The sequence below is a fragment of the Phoenix dactylifera genome, unplaced genomic scaffold (genome assembly GCF_009389715.1).
Source record: "Phoenix dactylifera cultivar Barhee BC4 unplaced genomic scaffold, palm_55x_up_171113_PBpolish2nd_filt_p 000217F, whole genome shotgun sequence".
In the NCBI taxonomy this organism is placed as follows: domain Eukaryota; kingdom Viridiplantae; phylum Streptophyta; class Magnoliopsida; order Arecales; family Arecaceae; genus Phoenix; species Phoenix dactylifera.
This window is the reverse complement of record NW_024067727.1, coordinates 17,381-33,725: the sequence shown is the minus strand read 5'-3', so window position 1 is coordinate 33,725 and position 16,345 is coordinate 17,381. Positions and strand designations below refer to the sequence as shown.

General features: G+C 38.8%; 1 protein-coding gene across 1 annotated transcript; it reads left to right on the top strand.

The window, feature by feature from the left end:
* Positions 1 to 14,912: 14,912 nt before the first annotated feature.
* LOC120105178 (nuclear transcription factor Y subunit B-10-like) lies at positions 14,913 to 16,016 on the top strand (the record flags this gene model as incomplete). Its single annotated transcript, XM_039117417.1, has 1 exon — positions 14,913 to 16,016. A coding segment is annotated over one exon (738 nt), but the record flags the coding sequence as incomplete, so codon positions are not given.
* Between the last annotated feature and the right edge of the window lie 329 nt (positions 16,017 to 16,345).

The window sequence follows — 16,345 nt, the reverse complement described above, 5'->3', positions numbered from 1 at the left end:
GCCGATCGCCAATGCCTTTCGTTCTGGTCAACCTTCGGAAGCAGCAGGAGCATTCCATGCCGATCGCCAACGCCTTTCGTTCAGTGCACAGCATCTTGCCGATGCACGCAACAGTCTCCAACAACGCCAAACAGATGATTCAGGAGTGCGTGTCAGAATACATCAGCTTCATCACTAGCGAGACCAAGGAGCGTGCCAGCGGGAGCAGTGCAAGACCATCACCACCAAAGAGTGATCTGGAATATGGAAAAGCTTGGCTTCAATGACTTCGACACCCCCTCTATCTGTATCTGCAGTGCTACCGCGAGAGTGAGGGCGACAAACACATTGAACGAGCCTTGGTTGTTTTACTTGGTGATGGGGTAAGGTGTGATACTTGCATTTGTTGGAAGGAATGGGGAGTAGAATTTGCGGGAAGACGTTTGTGAGCAACTATCAGTTTGGGGGTATGGCCTTTTCCTTTAATGGTACTTTGATGAGTGGAGACTCCGTGTTGTTCTAAATTTCTTAATAAAATAAGAGCTTCTTCAGCACTCGTAGGATGAAATGTTACAAGGAATGAAGATATATAGCTCGTGCATTTCTTGTTCTTGTTTACATCCCCCTGTTATGGTTGTCTCCTATAAGTTCTTTGTCTTGGGAATGGAGCTTTTATCCAACTTACTGGCCCATATGTAGAAGAAAAACTGCTAAAGAACAGTTGTCAGCTCAGTTTGGCACCCCTCTGCTAAGGGTCCGCAATTGGAGAAGCTCCATGGTTCAACGTTGCTAGAAAAAAAAGAAACAAGATGAATTAGTTAGGACTATTCATGTGTAGGGGTCTTCTAGGTAACACACTCCTTATGTACTATCTTTGCTTGGTGGACCAGTAATAACTGGACATTAATTTGTTACACTTTCCTTATTAACAAGACATCATCTGTATTCGGAAAAAATAAAATTTAAACCTTTCGATTAGTCTTTTTGGGTGAGGTCCTAAATTGTTATAGATATGATCACACCCATTGACGGTTGGTTGCTTGGATTTTCTCTTTTGTGTTACCAAGAAGAAAAAAAATTAAGCATCTTAAAACTTAACATCAACTAGCATCATGTTGAGGAAGAAATTATTTGAAATAGATTTGATAATTATATTCCATGATTAAGCTCAGCATTTTTTTTTCTTTTATTTTAAAATTATTTTAGAGTCAATAAGGATCGAGGAATGTGTTACTTAAGGCATGATAAGTGTAAACGAGAAATGAGAGAATAGAGCTTTCCCATATATGATGGGTACCAGAGCGAACAAGAATATGGAAACAATGTTGGCACAAAAGAAAAGTGAGAAAGAGGACTCCATGATGGACCTCATCTAGCTCATTTCTAGGTTTGCAAAAAAGGTAATTGACCAACTTTTTTGTCCCCTATTTTCCATGTCTCACTCTTTATCCTAAATTTAAGAAAAGGGTACCATATTAGACTGAGGAAAAATTAAGAATACATGCCATAAATAACACCAGCCTACAAAGATTTCCTATAGCAGTTATAATATAGCACAATCCAACTTACATCCAGCTAAAGGCTCTCCTAACAAGACAGCAAGATAGGATAACTTATATATCTTGGAATCCGAAGGCGTTGCTGTTACATTAGTAAGTAATGCTATTATGTGGTCAAACTTTGTTGATTCATCCCTATTGTCAAATTTCGTTAATTTGCATCTTACTTGAGGTTTCTTATTTCAAAAACTAGAATGATGCTACTTTTTCAACTCATCCATTATATTGAAATTTTGCAATCTAAGATTTACAGACACACGCGTATGTATGTAGTCTTCCTCACATCTTATTTAACATAGTTCTTTGATAGTTTGAATAGATAGCTAAGAAATACATTCTAATTGATCCAGTAGAGTCACCAAAAAGTTATATTTGGATAAGGTCCTGGAGTATCTACCAAATCGAATTGTTTGCCAAACATTCAAAAGTCATAACTTGATCATATAATATTAGATTTGGGTATCCTTTTATTTTAGGTTAGATAACTTTTTGAACTCTACAACAAGGCATCTATCTTTATAGGAATTGACACACCTAGTAATTGAGAAAGATTTATTATTTTGACATCAAAATAGGTATGCCAAGCAAAAAAAATTTCTTTGGGAAAGAATTTGTTTGGATATGTCTCTCAATCAAAAGACAATGTTGATAAAGAAGATGGTACCTACCTCCTGTAGCATTTTAGCTTTTTTATGATTATTTTACTAGAAATATCTATTTTAAGAAAGTGTGAACCTTTTTAACTATAAGGGGAATCCACCCGAATTATAAGGGTGAAACCTACTCATACAAATAGAGATTTTATATCTCAGTTTTATTATTTATTAGTGAAAAAAAATATTTCCCAAGTTTTCTATTTTCTCATATTAATTTAAGCAATGTTTGCTCTACTAGCCAATACTGTATTGTACCGGTACGGGGTTCGGTATCGAGATGGCGAACCTTGCTTTTAAGAGATTTGATATTGAGTAGGTTGAAATAATTTCTTCCTTCTTGATGGGATCAGTTATCATCGAAGTAGACAATCTAGGAGGATTATTAATGTTGAAAAGGAATAAAAAAAGAGTTATTTCATATGCATTCTTGGAATGTAGGAGCTTAATTCCCACTCTTTACTTCTAGAAATTATATTAGATAGCTAGTTTCCTTTAAGTCGGTAATGTATTTTATAGATTTAATTTGAACCTTAATTGTGTTAGACAAGCTGTCAATCCAAATTTCAGGTTTTTATTATCATTTTTTTTGCAAGGAAAAAAAAGAAGATATAAGCAAAAGCTAACCCTAATTTATAACTTTCATACAAACTTGGGAGATAGAATATGTCTAATGAAAGGCACCTAGAGTTCATGATTGTGAGTGGAATTTTACTAATGCAACTACTCATTTAACATTTAGGAGTATATGGTGATAAACTTCCAACATATCAAGCACATCAAGATACAGATCTAGAGTGGCTAGCATATTTAGATTCAGTTGTGAGAATTGATGGATAGTAGATGGATTGATGTAGTCCAGGCTTGGCCCAAACATCAAAAGGGCCCAAATTGGCTTTTTGGATACAACACTGAATATGCCACTACCGGAAGCCTTCCTAAGATCAAATTTCACCATCATAAAAAAGAAGGTTCTCGATGCCTTCTAAAAGCTAGCAAGGAAGCCGTGTGAGAGCCCGACTCTATGGCATTAAATTGTGGCCCCCGCACCATTCGAGATAATTAGATGAATCTAGCTCTCCAACAGAGAAATATGAAGAAGATCCCAAGTTGAAGTCAAAGACTGTAGCTTTCTGACAGTAGCACAATCACCATTAGAACCTTTTCTAATGGTAAATTGCTATCATAATCATTTCGATCATTGTTAGGCCACTGTCAGGAGGGAACTCCCTTTAGAAGCTCTTTTTTACTGAGATTGCCTAGTTTGGATGATTTAAGGCTCAAGTTTTCAAATTTTTAAGGGCTCATTGAACACCTAGCCTTGTTTATCCCTTGTAGGACTCCCGAAGCGCACAAATACCACATATATGCTCCAGTTTTATATAAGTTAATGAGATTATTCTTTTGGGTACTATCTTTCATTTTTTTTCTAAGCATGGTAGATTCTATGCAAGTCTTGTTGGACTTTGGGGTCATCAGTAAGGCTAGTCGGCAAAGTCCTTGGTTGCAGCGTTCTTCGAGATGTCAGTTGGTGGATTCCTGTTGCGAAGAAGACCTTCGGAAGTAAGGTAAACAAGCTACTAGATGTCCCCGAGTGATTAAATCTAGTTTGTTTTGATTCTTTCACTCTAAGGGTAACGTCAAACCTTTTATGCTTGGGTCATGTACATGTGTCTTTTTTGGCTATAGAAATATGCATTTAACATGGTTGACACATCAATATCCATGCTTACGCTAGTGAATTACAAATGGATTACACTACAGTAAAAGTGGGAAAAGCCGATGCTTAAATGCCGACGCTAGGGGAAAGCGTCGGCATTTTCTGCTCCCGAGCCAAACTTTCCCGACGCTCTTGGTGAGTGTGGGTAATTTGAAGTAGTGGACGACGCTTAAAAGCGTCGTCGTAGACTTGAGGCCAAACGACGCTTTAAAGCGTCGTTGTTTTTGCCTAAGACGACGGCTATAAGCGTGGCTAATTGAAACGCTAAAACGACGCTTATAAGCGTCGTCGAAGCCCCCTTAAAATCCAGCGGCCGACCCCAAGCCCGCATACTTGCCCTAGCTACTCCCGATACCCCTCATTCTCCTCTCCGGTGCTGCCTTTGCCTTCGTCTCCGGCGCTGCCCTTGCCTTCGTCTCCGGCGCTGCCCCCATCTCCCTCCTCTCCGGTGCGGACCGTCCGACTTCTACCTCCTCTCCGGCGTCGACCGACCGACTCCAACGCGCTCCGCCCGTGGTAGTTTCTCCTACTCCCTCCGTCTCGCTTGTTCTCCTCCTTCCCCAACGCACTCCTTCTCCTCTTCTTTGGTATAAGCCTTGATCGAGCTTCGCCTCCGCCCGAGGATCTTCTCCTCCTCCCTCCTCTCCGGCGTCGACCGACCGGCCCGAAGTTCTGATCGATCCAGGCCCGCCTCCGCCCGAGGATTTTTGCCTGCAACATATTATATTCCAGGTTTATAGATATTTCTAATTTTACTGTAGATGCCTCTGATTTCAGCTTCCAGCTTCCATTATTGATTTATTATTGATTATATATTATTTTTAATCCATTCCTACGATAGTGTGATGTATAAGTAGAGAATCTCCAGAGCATTTGATTTCGTATTTAAGCAAACAATACTTCTTCATTTATGTAAAACAATACCTCTGCAACTAAGATTTTAAAGTTCTCACTCACTAATATTTATGCTAGCACTTACTGATTTTTTGCCCATATAGACAAGTAACAACATGCATCTCGTACCAGAGTTCATTTGAAAGATGAAGTCTTCTTTATTTGAGAAAAAGGCCTAGAAGATAAATGAGTTAAATTAGAGATGGTAACTTTGTCATATTGCATCAGTTTGGGTACCACAACCTCTTAAACATACACCAGCAGCAATTCTGCCTTAATCAGAAAAGGATAAAAAGAAAACGAAATAAATGCCTGTGTATTCATGAGGTTTCATGCTGAAGGGCCAATGCATTTGTACGGAAAAAAAAGGGCCAATGCATTATTGGACTTCGATGTGCAAATTTCCCACGCCATGTGGATCTTAACCCCAAAACTGCAAAGTGGAACCATTGAACTTTGCACTTGTAATTAAGGTCACAAAGCTTTAGGTACAGAGTAGAGAAAGGAACGAAACATTGAACTCAATTTTTCTATCTTTCTGATTCACAAAGATGCTACATACCTCGCAAAGATCATTGCGGCAGTTGCTGCAGGCTTTTACATGCTCTTCTGAGAAGCATTATCTTCATTCCAGACAGCATATTCGGACATTTAAACATATCAACAACTTGCAAGGATAAGAAATCAAACAGTAGGTGAGTTGATGTTTCTCGAACTGGCTGTGGTTGACATTCTTAAATAAATTTCATGTGTTCATGCTTGTGTTGGTACATCTATAGGGATTTGTAGGTGAAGAGCCCTCTCTTTCACCCCTTTCACCGACACTGTTATCTGCAAACTTTAAGCTTGCTGAGTGGTAACCTTTCTCTTTCTCATTCTCATTCCATTCAGCTGCATAATATACTTTTTCTGTTGCATTCACATTTATTTAGCTTACATGAATAAGAAGTATACAAGGAACTTAATGCTAGCTACATCTATTATCAAACTCTCGGTTATAATTCTTAACACTGAATCGTAGTTAGTGGCTAGATAATAGATCTAGTTAATTCACATCTAATGAGTTTTTCCCCAGAAAGTAAACTCCTAACAGTAAGCTAAAGTTTAGCAGCCATAAATATGTTTCTGGGGTATGAGAACAAATAAGGACTTAACATATTGGCAATTATATGGTTCAAGCCTACTCAGATAAAAAGGCAAAATCATTTAAATGTAAAGGAATCTGCTATAGACCAGAAACTACCTCAAAACCATGAATCTTATTGTTAACTTGTGCAACAAGCTCATCAAAGAACTGTAGGGGGTCATATGGTTTCTTCATCAAAGGAATATGTAGCATTCTTGGATTGATCAAAGTTATGCTATCAACATGTTTTGGTTTACTTTGAATCATATAACTAATTCAATCATTTCACTTTGTTTCAGATAATCAAGGTTTGATTTTAGGTCAAAGCAAGAGAAGACACTAGTGAACTATTGGTATTCTCTGAAACCAATACATCACTTTCTCTATGTTATGATTTTACAACATAAGGCATACATTGCTGAAAGTCTGAAATGTTGCGTCTTTAAGATTTATATGGACATTGATACAAGAAATAGCATTCCAGTTAGATATATAAATTTGCAAGGCAAAATATCTTCTGAAATTTATATGTAGGCCATCCTTCTAATTTTGTTTATCTTTTTTTAAAAAACTGCGGTTCAATCGGTATTCTAACAGAATGGACAAAAGTTGGATAAATAAGTTAAGATCTAGTGCTGAATATTTGGATGGAGTTCAGAATTTTATTAAGTTTGCTTTTGAGAAATCTAATATGAACGGGAAGATTTTATGTCCATGTCAAAAATGTGTAAACGGTTCTGCTCTTGATCCAAAAATTGTTGAAGAACATTTGGTATGGAATTGTTTTCTAAGGGGTTATACTGAATGGGTACTCCATGGAGAGTTCATACCTTCATGTAACCAACCCTCCGATCTAGAAGACACCTTCAATTTTGGATGTAGTGACACGGAACAAAATTCTGTAGAAGAAGATGATATAAGGGGCCTACTTAGAGATGCTCTTGGACATAGTATCAGAACTGTAGGAGAAGATGAGCGTACAGTTATTGATCAGTCCATGCATGTTGAGGAATCTATACATTCTGATGACACAGCTCATTATGATAATTTGGTGAAAGATTGTGATCAAGAACTGTATCCGAGTTGTAAGAATTTTACGAAGATTTCTTTTCTTCTGCATTTATTACATTTGAAATATTTGAATGGGTGTTCCAGCAAGTCTTTTACCATGCTTCTTCAATTATTAAAGGATGCATTTCCGGAAGGTGTTATTTTGCCATCATCTTCATATGAAGCCAAAAAACTGATAAAAGAGTTGGACCTTGGATATGAGAAGATACACAGTTGTCCGAATGACTGCATTTTATATCGTGGTGAAAATAGGAACCAAGAGTCGTGCCAAATATGTGGAAGTTCACGATGGAAAAAACATAAAGAAGACGAAAATGATTCATTGACTGAAATGGATGCTACACCGACTAAGAAAAAATCGGCTAAAATTTTGAGGTATTTTCCTCTTATACCAAGATTGAAAAGGATGTTTGCATCACCGAAGACGGCTTCCTCGATGAGATGGCATGACGAAGGCCGTACAAAGGATGGAATGTTACGATACCCAGCGGATAGTCCCGCATGAACATTTGATGATAGGCATCCCGAATTTGCTTCTGATGTTCGCAGTGTTAGGCTAGGTTTAGCACCATGGATGTGTATGAAACAGTCTTCAGTAATTCTATCAATGATTATTGCAGGTGACAAGGGCCAGGTAATGATATTGATGTTTTTCTACAGCCTCTAATAGAGGAATTGAAACAAATATGGAAGGGTATTGATGCATTTGATGCTTTTGCTGGCCAAAATTTCAAATTGCGTGCAGCTCTTATTTGGACTATCAATAATTTTCCTGCATATGCTAATTTATCTGGTTGGAGCACTAAGGGGCGTATTGCATGTCCTTCTTGTAGAGATTCAATCCATTCGTATTGGTTAAAACATGGAGGAAAGTTCTGTTATATGGGCCATCGTCAGTGGTTAGAAGCAAACCATCCATTTCGATTTCAGAAAGACTTGTTTGATTGTATCATAGAGTTGCGATCTGCCCCTGTTCCACCAACTGAAACTGAAGTCTTTAGACAAATGCATGACACCAATTATATACCGGGTAAGGTCGCCAAATGTTCAAAGAAGAGGGGGAGGGAGCATGTTGGCAGCACAATGAATGAAGGATTAATAGCAGAGATTGCTGAGGATACTGACTACTTTTTTGAGAATGAAGACGACATATATGGTCAGAAAAATGATGATGACTCAATGGCAGCATCTACACAGAAACAACTATGGAAAAAAAAGAGCATTTTCTTTGATTTACCTTATTGGGAGTATAATCTTCTTCGACATAACCTTGATGTGATGCATATAGAGAAGAACGTTTGTGATAACCTGATTGGAACATTGTTAAATCTTGATGGGAAGACCAAAGATAACTTAAAAGCGCATCGTGATTTGAAAGATATGGGCATAAGACAAGAGCTTCATCCGACAGAGCTTGCCAATGATAAATTTTATACGCCTCCTGCATGTTATACAATGTCTACTCAAGAGAAAGATCTTTTTCTAACCGTTCTGAAAAATTTGAAGGTTCCTGATGGATACTCATCGAATATTTCACGATGCGTAAATCTCAAAGAGCGAATACTTCCGGCTCGAAGAGTTATGCGAGACGTAGAAATAAATTCGTAAGTTCTTTTGAAACTATTTGAAATTGTACTAACATATAGCACGTATCATGATATATAGTTTGCCAATATACTTTCTATATGTGTAGATAGTAGAGCACGGAAGGGAGCCTGGTGAGGTAGAGTTTTATAAGATGACCCATACTCACCGAGATGGTAGCTTTGTCCGGGACGAGTCGAGAGATATAGTTGTATGTATTCATTTTTTATTTGATCATAATTTTTTTATTAATTTTACTTCTTTTAAAATATTAATGTGACTGTTTTTTTTGAGAGAGATATATAGAAAAGAGCTACAAATCTTATTTCAGAGCGCGTCGGAGAATCATCATCATCCAACGCGGCCTGTCGCGTCGAGGCTCAGGTCTATGCCGAATTGATGGGCCCAGAACGTTATGGTCGCATGAGGGGTTATGGTGTTGGAGTTTCCCCCACTCAGCTATCTGCAGTGAGCCGATATACCCAAGATGCTAGACAAAGTACTAGCACTGTAGAGGTTTGTAGTTTGAAGACAGAGATGGCACAGATAAAGCAGTCATATGAGACAAGGATAGAGGAGATGAGGCAGAGTCATATGACTGATATGGCAGAGTTGAAGCAAAGCCAAGAGTTGAAGATACAATCTTTGCAGGATCAGCTTGACCATATTTCATCCTTTTTGCAGAGATTTGCTTCTCCGGTACGTAACTAAATCTATTTGAATATTTTATGTAATTATAATGTATTCTTGTATGAGCGTGATGACTTTCGTATTTTTAGTTTCTAAAATATTTTTTTTTCTTGTAGGTTGATGATACTTCATCTACTCGTAGAGATGATGATGCCGTCGACCCTTGATACATATGTAGATTGTGTACTTAGGAATTTGAGATGTATGTTTTTAGAATGTTTGGAAGTACAATGTAATCAAATATGATAATATGAATGTAATCAAAATTCTTGTTTGTGACGTGTATTTTGTTATATATGTGATTTAGTGTATTTATTTGAATAGAATTTAATGTATACAGAGTATTAAAAATTACTTTTACGAAAAAAAATTTAAAAAAAATATTATTGCCGACGCTTTTAAGCGTCGAAAAAAGCAATTGGCACGAAAACTGGCACGCCTTTAACGACGCTTTATAGCGTCGGTCAAGGAGCATATGCCGGCGCTTTTAAGCGTCGACATAGTCCAACAGAAACCTACCGCCTGAAGCGTCGGTCCAAGTACGCCGACGCTTTTAAGCGTCGGGTACCTCGAAGAAGAACGACGTTTAAAAGCGTCGGCATAGAGCGACGACGTTTTTTTGACGCGTCGGCCTAAACCGGACCCACGCCCACCTGCCCGACGTCTAATTCGCCGACGCTTAAAAGCGTCGGTAGAGACCAAAAAAACCGTCGGGAGATATCCTTTCTTTTGTAGTGTTACCAAGCACAACATCACTGTTCACGGTTTATATGCATCCTAGATATGGTTGATCTGCCAATTCTAATTAGAGTGGAGATAACTACCATAAGAGATAGAAGGACAAAGGAAAAAATATTTTTTGAAAAAATAATGAGAATACCATCATTAAGATTTGGATCCTAGGTGTCTCCTATGAATGAGCTCTTAGAAGAGCGAGACCAACTAATTATTGATCCTAGTCCTATCGGCATAAAGAAGGAAAAATATGGAAAAGTTGTAAATGAGATAAATATAAGGGAAAGTATGAAAAGCATGAGAGATAGAGCAGGGAAAGATAATGGATCTTGGAAGGCGAGAGGAGGGCGGAAGAAAGAACAGATGCATGCTTTGTTAGTGGTACTGTAGAATCCATTAGCTACGGCTTGGTCTTATTTCAAAATTGAACCAAAATAGAGATTTAGGGACCTCATCATTAGAAGTATTTTGCCCAACTCTGTCCATTTTTTTAATTTTGATTTATCTCAGGATTTGAATTGCAGTTTGTTCTTTCATCCCCAAATTCCTTTCTTTCAACGCTGTGGAGCCATTTAGTCAAATGGTAAAGAAAGCTGATGCCCTTCATCTAGAGGCAGTGATTTCAAGCCATAATCCATGTTAAATCCCTATGAATCCAAAGTTTTGGATTTTCTTTCATTTCTCTCTTTTGTTGATGCAAATTTGTGTACAACTCCCAAAATCTTGGACAATACATATGACTTGGTGGATCCAGGTGGTAAACCAAAACCAAATGCATACAAGCTCTAGGTTCCTCCTCCCTAATTTTTGGGGTGCCATGCACATAAATGCTATTATTCTTATAATAGAATTTAAAGTGACAAAATTCCCTAAATAAAACACAAGCACACTTGATTTTCTCATGTTGAGTTCATACAAAATATAGTATCAGGTGCTTTTTTTATGGTGGATATAATTTATTATTGTGTTCCATGTTTGTGCATGTGTTTTAACATGCTTGTGCTCCTGCACATGTTTGGTAGACATGTTATCAGGTTGTATTGACTATGTATCCACCATGAAATATAATGCTTAGCTATTCATTTCCAACAAGTTTTTGTTTACATTCATGCTCTAATACTGATTTTTAAATTTTGTTGATCATCTTTTTATGTAGATAGATCTACTTCTTAAGGATCGACTACTTTGTTAAGGGTCTCCCAAGAAGAAAAAGAAAAGATTGGTCATGGGTGCATAAAGGCAAATTTTCTTATAGAATATGTCAGTGAACGGTAATTAAAGTCCCAAACGATATCTACATTCGAGATAGACTCACAATAGGGATTCATTTGTTATGTGTACATAAATATATTGCACTCGAACTGATTAGTGTAATGCGTGCAGGGATCCAAACAATTTCTAACCAAACCTCTACGTCTTTGCACCATATTTTGGGATCATAAAAGATAGAAAGAATCAATGAATTTGTACTGAAGGGGACAAGATTAAATTTTAATAAAATTTGATTCAGTTTCTAGTAAGATCTACCAAAAGAATCATATCTATGATTATGGTGTTTGGTAATTATGCAATGAAAATACATCCATCAAATGTAATTAAAATCTTAAAAGATATAACGATAAAATATCACATGTAAGTACATATATTGCTTTTAAACTTATAAGTGGGATGTCTGCAGTGATCCACACAATCATATGAGCCTCCTCATCTCCGCACCATTTTTTGGGATTATAAAAAACAAAGAAATAATCTATGAGCTTGCATTAATGGAGAATTTTCATAAATGTTTTTTTACACTAATGACGACAATGGAAAATTTTAAGAAGATTCGATTATATTTCTAGATAGTATCTTCCATCCAAAACTTTTCTAAGATAATGAGATTTGGTAATTTTATAAAGACAATATATCAGTGATATGTAATTAAAATCCCAAAAGATATGATTACAATTTATGCTAAAAGCTATCTACATTCAAGAAAGATGTATTGTGGGAATTCATATGCTATGTGTAAGTACATGTATTACATGTAACTTATAAGTGGGATGCCTGCAATGATCCAAACAATAATGATAACTTTTGTAACATGTTTTTTCATCATATGTTCTGATTGTAAAAAACAAAGAAAGAAACAATGAACTCATATCGAAGAAGAATTTTCTTGCATGCTTTATCCTCTAAACAACAAGGGAAAACTTTCGTAAGATTTGGTTTTGTTTTTGGCTAGATCTTCCATCAGAATTTTATCTAAGATTATGCGAGAAAACCTTAAACTATGCAATTTTAATTAGTTTTTGTCAAATCTCAATATTAGAATGTGGAGCAAAAATTTCTCGAAAAAAGGTGGAGGACAAAATATAAGAAAATTATGAATAGTTTTTGGGAAATCTCATGAATATCAAAATATGGCACACAAAATTTCTCAAGACAAGGTAGAGGACAAAATTGAACAAATTATGAACAAAAGGTCCCTAGTGAGCAGTGACTAACAATTTTAGTTGGGATAAATGATCTACCATGTCAATTATATTTCCCCTACCGAGCATTAAATGCACATGCGTTCAGTTAAAAAATTTATCTATTAAACATAACTCATTAGATCAATTAGGACCTTCAACAAGCTAGTACTGTACCTGATTAAGAAAAATGTTAGCTTTTTGACATCACCTTCACTAAACTTTGGGTACATCCATATTTGTTATTCGGAGCAAAAATTTATGTGGCATTTGAACATCAATTTCTTCTAAGCTTCGGTTGTTGGAAAAGCCCATGTTTCCATTACTTCTGTGCTTCAGTTGTTGGAAAGCATCTATTTCCACTTTCTTCTTCTCTTATCCATCATCAACTATCTCATGGACGAGGTTTCAAAAGAAGTGAGTTGGTATATATGTGGATATTTTAATTACAAGATGACCTCAACTCATAGATGACATGAGAATCATCAAGAATATTAGTAATCCATCAAGAAATTCATCATCTATATATATATATGCTAGTCAAATTTATCATGAGAAAAATTAATGTACTAAAAAAAAAGAGAGGATACGCCCCAAGCAAAACTTAATTTACCTCGTAACGTCTCTTCTTTAGTGACACCATTTTTTTATACAACATTATGTGTCATGAGTGAGGATTTAGTTCTTCGAGCTCACTAACTTTTTCTCTTTGTTGTTAGCTTGATTAAATGCAGCAAGGATTAAAGCGTATAACCAACTCCGTCAGGTCTTACACAAAAGGACGGATGCTCTAAATGCATACCTCAAAATAATTAAATGAACGGGCTACACCAAAAAAAAAAAAAAAAAAAAAAAAATTTGATGGAACCAGCTAATTCCACCATAATGCGCTTATTTGCAAATTTGGACTCCATCTATAAATCATGCTTATCTAGCAAAGTAAAAACGTCTGGTTTGCGTTTTCCCGTCGTCGCATACTGCATCTTATCTCTGCACGAGGAACTGAAAGCTCTTTAGGGCGATATCAACCGTCAGATGTTGAATATTTTTTTTTCGCCCATCAGCGCATTGGATGCTGGCATATTGACCCCATGGTACTTGAACGTTTTTTCTCATGTCGTTTCTGCGCTTCACCCTCCCGAGCGTGCCACATGGATTGGCCCGTGAGGGCATTATATGGGAGCCTCACCCTCACGAAGTTCACCACCAGTTCAGTGAGAGAGAAAGAAGAGAGAGGACAGAGGGAGAGAGCAATGGCAGGAGGTGGCGATGGCATCCCAGTTTTCTCACGACTACCAAGGATCAGCTCTGGTAATGTAGAATAATTTGCTCATATAAAGTACTGATGATGAGCTTTACTGATATTTTGCTCTATTCCTCTCTAAAGGCTTCTGCTTTCTGCTCTCTTTCATCACAGTCAACACCTATTGCATGTCCATTGAAGGAGTTTTCATCTTCGATTCCCTAAACTAAGCTAATTTCTTCGGAAGTCCCACTAACTCTCTCTCCCTCTCTCTCACTCACTCACTCACTCTCACTCTCACTCTCTCGTATCTTTTCTATTCCATCAAAGCACACACCTATGGCTTGTCCTTTGCAGGGTATTTCCATTGATGTTCTGTTCTCTATTTTAACTCATTTCCTTAAAGTCCTAATAATCTCTCACTCCTAGTCTCTTTCTCACTCTCTCTCTCTCTCTCATGTCTCCATCAAAATCCACATCCATGGCTTGCCCAGTAAATGATATTTCCATTTTTCTAATCCCTAATTTACACTCATTTCCTCCAAGTTTAACATCTCCTCCTCCCCTCCCTTTCTAATCCCTAATTTTCTGTTCTTCTCTTTCCTTATATCTTGTTATTTTGTTTAAAAAAAGAAAACAATATCTGGCAACTCCAGCTGAAACTTTGATACGAAAAAGGAATGTATTTATTAAAAAAGAAAAATACCATCTTAATTTCTGGTGCAAAGTAAAAGACCATTTTGATTCCCCAGAGAGAAACAACAAATGCAAGCTTAACGCCCCATTCTCTCGTTTCAGTTATACCACCACATAAGCCCACAAAAAGATCAATCAAAACACGGTCTGTGCTGTTTTCTCTCCCACTTTGGACGTCATCTTTTTCTTCCTTCCCTTCGGTCCTTTCTAGCATTCTTTGGTCAACAACCTTTCCATGCCCTTCCACGCCAGAAAAAAGTGCTGCTCTTCGCTTTACAGCCAATCCACTTCACGATTTCCATCAGAAAAGCTCGAAACCATAAAAAGCAGCAACCTGAGAACTAGCCACCTGTCCTCATGCAAACAAGCCTCGCATAAGCCAATGCCATTTTAGGCTCGGTAGCCACGAGTCCTCGTGGCACAGGATACCCATGCGGCGCTTCTAACAGCTCTCTTCTCCAGCTTCTTACAAGTTTATTCCTTTGCTCTGACGGAACTGTACTTGTCGCTTGCAGGGGCGGCCAGGCCATTCGACGACGGGATCAACGCGAGCCAGGCGGGTCCCGCCGGAGTCAACACCAACCTGTTCGGCCGCCGGGACCCCGGTCCCTCCCGGCGGCACCGCCTCGACCGCCACCGCCCCCGCAGCCCAGCCCCAGGTCAACCTCCGGGAGCAGGAGCATTACATGCCGACCACCAACGTCATCCGTATCATGCGCAGGGTCCTGCCGATGCATGCAAAGATTTCCGACGACGCCAAAATGACGACCCTGGAGTGCGTGTCGGAGTACATCAGCTTCATCACCGGCGAGGCCAACGAGCGGTGCCAGCGGGAGCAGCGCAAGACCATCACCGCCGAAGACGTGATCTGGGCCATGGGAAAGCTTGGCTTCGAGGACTACGTCGGTCCCCTCAGACGGTACTTGCAGCGCTACCGTGAGAGTGAGGGCGACCAGCGCATCGGCCTCCGCGGCGAACATTCTCCGATCTTCAAGCAGCGCCGCCACCCCCAGATCGCAGCCTCCCCATCGGTCCGTTCACAGCCGCCCCTAATGTGCTCGTCGATGCTGCCGCCGCCATCTTCATGGAGCCTCATCATGCCACCAACTGCGCCACCTCCTTTCATCAACCATCTCTCCGGCGAAGGCTCAGGATCAGGCTACTTCTTCGGGATGTATGGTGGTGGCGATGGTGCGGGGACAAGCAACTCCGAGGCTCCGCCCACGCCCGACTTCTATCCGTAGAAGCCGTCAAGTAGTATATGCATGGTCATAGCGGGTAATGATTAGAACGTAGGTTATATATTTATATGGTAGTGCGCAGGTGATTGGAGCCTCGGGAAGAAGGTCTTCTTTGTGGAATTAGTCACAAAGAAGAGAAGGTGGACGAGCTTTGTGAGTCTTTCACTTGGGGCTAGGCGTGATGCTTGGGGTTTGTTGGGAAGGGATGGGGCCATGGGGGCTGGAACTTGTGGGAAGAGGGTGGCTTACATTATCATTTTGGTGTTGCGGACTTCTCCATCCATCGTACTGTGATGACTGGAGACTTTGTTTTTCAAATTTGCTAATAAAAGAAGAGCAACTTCGGCACCTGCGCCATGGATTGTTGAAGATGGCTTGTGCGTTTCTTGGTCCTTGTTTACATATCTGTTATGGTTTCCTAGTGTGTTATATATGTATTGAATGGAGCTTGTGTCCAACCTACTCGCCTACGTGTGGAAGTAAAGCTGCTCAACTCAGCCAAAAGTAGTTAGCTCCGTTCGGCGCCATTCTTCTAAGGGCGTGCACTTGGAGAAGGTCCAAGGTTCACAATTTAATGCTTGGTGGACCAGCATATCATATAAGTCTAAAGAAACAATAAATGTGTCGTAACTGTTTTCACTAGCATGACATCATCTGAATTCGAAGAAGTAAAATTTTAGTGTCCTACGTGGGTAGAA